The sequence below is a fragment of the Mastomys coucha genome, unplaced genomic scaffold, assembly GCF_008632895.1.
Source record: "Mastomys coucha isolate ucsf_1 unplaced genomic scaffold, UCSF_Mcou_1 pScaffold22, whole genome shotgun sequence".
Taxonomy (NCBI): Eukaryota; Metazoa; Chordata; class Mammalia; order Rodentia; family Muridae; genus Mastomys; species Mastomys coucha.
In genome coordinates this window covers 9,874,550-9,880,840 of record NW_022196905.1, presented here as the reverse complement: position 1 = coordinate 9,880,840, position 6,291 = coordinate 9,874,550, and the positions used below count along the sequence as shown (strand labels likewise).

At 40.2% G+C, this 6,291-nt stretch overlaps 1 protein-coding gene across 6 annotated transcripts in view; it reads left to right on the top strand.

Moving 5' to 3' along the window:
• Vps54 (VPS54 subunit of GARP complex) overlaps positions 1-6,291 on the top strand; it is a 96,539-nt gene that overhangs the window by 87,569 nt on the left and 2,679 nt on the right. For all 6 annotated transcript variants that reach the window (XM_031340486.1, XM_031340488.1, XM_031340487.1 and 3 more), the window contains 4 exons: positions 537-658; positions 754-834; positions 2,445-2,552; positions 4,423-4,517. In XM_031340486.1, coding sequence (XP_031196346.1) covers positions 537-658; positions 754-834; positions 2,445-2,552; positions 4,423-4,517 — 406 coding nt within the window. The remainder of the gene's footprint in view (positions 1-536; positions 659-753; positions 835-2,444; positions 2,553-4,422; positions 4,518-6,291) is intronic.

The window sequence follows — 6,291 nt, the reverse complement described above, 5'->3', positions numbered from 1 at the left end:
TGTGTGTGTGTGTGTGTGTGTGTGTGTGTGTGTGTCTGCGCGCGTGTGTGTACGTGCGTCCGTGTGTGTGCGTGCGTGTGTGCGTGCGTGTGTGTATGTGTGCACGCGCGTGTGCATGTGTGTGTGCGTGCGTACGTGTGTGTGTGTGTGTGTGTGTGTGATTGTGTGTGTGTGTATGTGTGTGTGTGTGTGTATGTATGTTTTCTAGGGAGTTAACTGTGTTCCAAGTTGTATGGAAGGTGTGTCACTTTCTAAAATGTAAATGTGTGAAGTATTTTAGGAAAATACACATTGAAAAGTAGTTTGGGGAGACAGCTGTGTCAGTGGCCTCTGACTGCTAGAAGGTCCAGTGAGAAAGCAGTGTGCTCATTACCAAATTATTTTCTTATGCAAAATGAATTACTGCCATGGTGCTTTTCATTTGTGAAATAAACTGGTTCTATATATAATTAGTACAAACATTCTTACTTAATTTGATGACATTAAAATCCACTAATATCTTTGTTTCTTTGTTCGTATCTACTCGCCAACTTCAGCCCTCTCTTCGCGGTGTCTGCAGTTGATTGTTCACTACATTCCCGTGATCCGGGCTCACTTTGAAGCCCGGCTGCCCCCCAAGCAGTGGAGCATGCTTAGGCATTTCGATCACATCACCAAGGTACCTCCACCCTGCACAGATACATTCTGAAATCTTAAGTTTTTTGGAAATATGTCTTACAGAACTTTAAAATGCAGTATTATTTCTCATTACAGGATTACCATGACCATATTGCTGAAATATCAGCTAAGCTTGTAGCGATAATGGATAGCCTATTTGATAAGCTGTTATCAAAGGTAATGATATTTATAAATGATAAAGCTTTGCATAAGTTTAAGGCATTGTGACTTTTCACTTTATAGACAATTTTAGATATATAGGACATACATAGGTGTATGACATGCTTATTCTGCTCTGTTAATAGTAACAAAGGTGACAACTACAGTTTACTAATACACCGGGCTACACACACAAGAATGGGTGACATACTGGAATATTTGCTGTTTAAATGAGGTTTATTGACATACAATTCATATTCAATAGAATTCACCCTTTTACAATATACAGTTTGGTGATTTAAAACTTAAAAGTAAATGAAATGTCTATACTCAAAATATAAAAAATAAATACTGATAATCCTTTTCTTTGGGAACATTTAGTTTGTTTTGCTTTCCGAGAAGGTCCTATGGAGTCACAGCCTATTTATTATACCAGGCTCCTTTTGTCCAACATAATGCTTTTTGGAATTGATGGATGCAACCTAATTTCTTAGTTTGCTAATAAAAATAAGTTTCAGAAAGAGGCAGTGGTGGGGTTTATAATGAAGCCTTGCTTGTTGACAACTGGAGAAGAGCATGATGGTCAAGAGGGGAGAACCTAGGAAGGCAGAGTGCTGCAGAGGGTGTGCGGTGATGTGAGAGGCCACAAAGGGGGCCAGAAACAGTAGTGTTTGCATGGAGTATGTTTTTAGTGATTCTTTTTCCCCCAAAGAGATATTTAAGAAGAATGTTAGAGAAAGAGAAGATCTCTGGGGTGGTAGCAAACTTTAAGGGTTGTGAATTAATACTGTATAAACTTGAGCTGACTGAGGATGTGGTAGTGAAGGTGAAGTAGAGCCAAATGTTATCATCAGGGAATGCAGAGATAATGATATGGGGGATTTTAGGGCTGCCAAAACAAATGACTGTAAATGGGCTGAATCATCCTCTGTGCAGGCACCAGTGAGGCCAGGCTCTCCGAAGGCCCCTTTCTCTAGTGAGGAGTCCTTACTGTGAGTCCATGGCATTCCTTGCCTGGAATCAACTACCCTGTGTCTACTTGTCTTCCTGTGGCTGTCTTCCCTCTGCCTGTGTCTGAACTACTTCTACAATTAGGATAGTTTGAAACAATATCAGAACTCCAGACGTAGTCATAAGTTTCTGTTAGGAGGCCGGGAGCTTAGTCATCACATCTTGCCAGTGTTATGAAGTAGTGCAGCTGTTCCTGCTCAGATAACATGGAGTTCACATGACCCACTTGACTTCTGCCCAAGAGGGCAAAGGTAATATCCACGCCAAAACTCCTATGCAGATACTCACAATGGCCCAATTCATAGCCGCACAGATATCCATCAGCTGACAGTGGTGAGGAAACATACTCATAGTATAACATACTCAGCCATAAGAGCAAGGAAGTACAGCTGGATGTCGTAGCAATGAGTCAGGAAAGCATCAAGTGAAAGAAGCCAGCCACAGAAGTCACATATTTAGGACGCTGTTTGTATGACATAGACAGGAATGAAAGGAGCTTCAGTTTAACCACACAGTTGAAGGTTGCAAGAAGTCTGTGGTCCTACTCCTGAGCTGGTCTGTCTCCATAAAAAGAATGCCCAGAAGACTAAACACAGCTCTCTCTTATCCCCTTCCAGTATGAGGTGAAAGCTCCTGTCCCTTCCCCGTGTTTCAGGAATATTTGTAAGCAAATGACAAAAATGCATGAAGCTATATTTGATCTTCTTCCCGAAGAACAAACACAGGTGAGTGGTAACTCTGAAAGCCACCTTTCTGATTTTAACATTTTGTACCCATTCCAGTACGGGACTTTGTACATGCTTTTGATCCAGTTAAGGTTAGCTCATGTTCTAACATGATAGCTATAATTTTTTAGGTTGTTAATTGATCAATGAGGCATGGATAAAATGTTTTAATTTCAAAATATCTTTTGTTCTGTCAGGTGGGAACTTTAAATAACACCACCACCACCACATTCTAAAGCATAGATCTTCTAGTAACCCACTGGTAGAGGTTCCTACTTACATCACTCTTTACATTGTTCATGTGAAAGTCAGAGTTGGCATCTATCAATGAATTGCATAATGTTATAAACTGAGATTGTAGTACAGATCAGGTGTGGAAGGAATTAGTGGTAGAGCAAATAAAATTAGTACTTACATAGGAAGTCCCTAACACTTACAAGATGAGTGTGAGTGATCTGTAGTAAAAGGCTTTGAGGTAACTCTCACCTCCGATAAGGGGTAGGGGAGGAATTAGAGGTATATACCCTTCCTCCTGGGACCTCTGTGCCACTGTGCCCTTGAAACCTCAGAACAATTCCCTTAAACTAGGTGCTCTCATTAAAGCCCAGTTGTAGAAGATAGAGTGTTAGAATATAAAGCTAGTGTCTAACAGTGGGCTTAACTTCCATGGGGATTTTTGCTATCCAGAACTTACTTTTTATGGTTTCTGTGGTATGCATGGAGATGGTATTGGAGGAGGTAGCGTTCTTAGTGACCATGTTTTTGCAGCTCCTGTTGTGCCCTTTGAACGTCCATTCTTCATGCATTTCTAGGTTTTCTGTAATCGTAGTAACCTAAAGGGCCATCTAATTCCCCTGGGAGGACACTGGGAGCAGGCCAGTGGGACAGTTCCATCCAGGTCTCCCTGGTTGTCCAGTGAGTTTATTAGGGTTACTTATGGGGGCATAGGTAACTCAAAAGCAGTTGTATTCCAGGAGCTTTGGAGCCTGCAGGGAGTTCCAGAACTCTGTGAGCAGTTGTTACTGCCTTTGTACCTGTAGAGAGGGGTCTTGTGAGACATAGCTCTGAGCCTGGGAGCCGAGTAAGCCTTTCTCCTCCCTTTAGGAGGGTTGTTTCAGTTCTGAGGAGATGGCTGCATTCCTTCTTGGCCAACAAGTAAGATTCCCTCATCTCTGACTTTTTGACCTGGATCGCCCAAGAGCCACATGAGGGAGCTCTCACCTGCTGAGATTGGCCTGCACTTACATAGAGCCTTGCATGCTCTTGTTACCATTTGAACACCAGCAACTGCTAGACTTCCCACAGGTGCATATATACTCCCTTGGAAAGTAGACTATGCCAGATTATTTTTATAGTTTAATGTCTATAAAAATGTAAAGTAGCTTTACCTCTATCATATCTTCTTTCCTACTCCTGCTTCCCACTACTGTGTCTTATTTTAACCTAGTTTTGACTCTACATATCCCTCAGAAATTCTCCCAATATATACAAAGGGAATTTTATTGCTGAAAGAAACATTATTAGCCAGGCAGTGGTGGCGCACACCTTTAATCCCAGCACTTGGGAGGCAGAGGCAGGCAGATTTCTGAGTTCGAGACCAGCCTGGTCTACAGAGTGAGTTCCAGGACAGCCAGGGCTACACAGAGAAACCTTGTCTCAAAGAAAAAGAAAAAAAAAAAAAGAGAGAGACATTGCTGAGCAGGGAAAAGAGCTTTTGTCCAACTGTGGAGAAAAACCATTACCTGAGAGGAACATCATAAAAGTAGATGGCAAAACAAAGATTTAAAAGAATGTTTCTCTGTATATCTGTAACAAATACTTACAGCTTCTATTTCAGGAAAACTTTAAGTAACTTACTCTTCTTTTTCAGATGTTATTTTTAAGAATTAATGCAAGTTACAAACTCCACTTGAAAAAACAGTTATCACACTTAAATGTAATAAATGACGGAGGACCTCAAAATGGGTATGAATGATTCCCAATGTGTTCAAAATGGGCGATTCCTAGTGTTCTCATCGCATCCTCCATGACTCAGTGGCCTGATTTCTTGTTGTTCTTCATGTTTTTTTTTTTTTTTTTTTTTTTTTTTTTTTTTTTTTTTTTTGCTGTTATCATACTTAGGAAGAAAGAAAACCATGATGTTTTCTTGTGGACATGTCTCTTTATATCTTTCTACTATTTCTGTGTGCTAGTAAGGCTTGTCAGTGCTCAGCTCTTTGAAGCAGTGTGGGCTGGTAGTTTGTCTAGATGCCCAGCAGTGTTGTGTTATTATAGAACTCGAAGCTCTACTCTGGGGTCCCTGGACTAGAGAAATTGCCTCATTTATAAAATTATGGTAAAATATGCCTCATTTTGTGGGGTTCTGAAAAATGATCTATTGTTGAAATAGTATTGTATTTAAAAACTGTAGGACTCCTGTTTCATAAAGTTTGGGTTAAGTTCTAGCTTGGCCACTTACTAGCTTTTATCTAATTTTAAACAATCTGCTTACCTTATCTATGCCTGAATTTTCTTAGTGTGTGTGTGTGTGTGTGTGTGTGTGTGTGTGTGGTTGGGGGACTGTTTGTTTAGCTCTTGCAATATATATACCAGGCTGGCTTTGATCTCAAAGAGATCCTCCTGCCTCTGACTCCCAAGTGCTAGGACTAAAAGTGTGTGATAAAGATGATGTTTTCAAAACAAAACAAAAAAACCCAACAAAGCCATTTTTCATAGAAAATTGAAGACAAGACAACCAAGGCTGGGTGTTGTTGAGTGGTAGAGTACTTGCCTTGCATCTCTGGGGCCCAGGCTTCAGTCTCTAGTATTGTTAAAGTATGTGTGTGTGTGTTTCACAAAAAGTAAAAAGCATCAATTACTTGCTAAACTTAAGTATGATTTCCTTGGTGTGCCACATACTAATTTTTTTAAAAAACACATGTGGCTGTTTTGCCTGAATAGCTCTTCATGCACCATGCATATGGATGTCAGAGGGAAGGGGGAGGGAGAATTGGAGCTCCTGGATCTGGAGTCATAGTTGTGAGCTGCTAGGTGGGTACTAGGAACTAACCCGGGTCCTCTGCAAAAACAAGTGCTCAAAACTGCTGAGCCATCTCTCTAGTACCTGAAAACTGCCTATGAGTCACATAAAATATTGATTATAGGTAGTCTGTTGTCAAAGCTAAACTAAAAGCAAGAGAAGTATGTGCCTTCTCTTTTAGAAACCAGAGGTGCCTAATGTCTTGATTGAGAGCCAATTTTGAGGCAGTAATGAAAGGATCAGAATAAGGTCTACTTTGGTATTCTGTAGAGAGAAAATAGTTTGGCTTCCCACTGATCCTTATAATTGAACTCATCCATCCAACCAAATAGAACAGTTGAAAGCTTAGACATTTGCTTAGTCACACTGGGTCTTGATTTACCTTATTTAAAGTTAATGTAGTATTCATTTCCAGGAGTGACTAGAAAATTGGATATTCTAAATGAAATCTTGTTGCTAGCTAAATATTGTTTATGCACCATTGCTGTGAAGTTGGCTGGGCAGGCATTATATAGATCAAGAAATTATGACCTCTAGGTTAGGTCATTAATTTTCTTTCAAATTTGGATTGTGAATAGTTTAGAGATATTATTTACTTAGCAGTTCATTTAAATCACTACTCAAAATTAAAGGCTGGAATAGCTTAAGACTCTTAATGGTCTGTAAAGTGTTACTTTTCTTGTTAGCCACTGGTAGGATCAGTTAGGGAAGGGAAGAAGC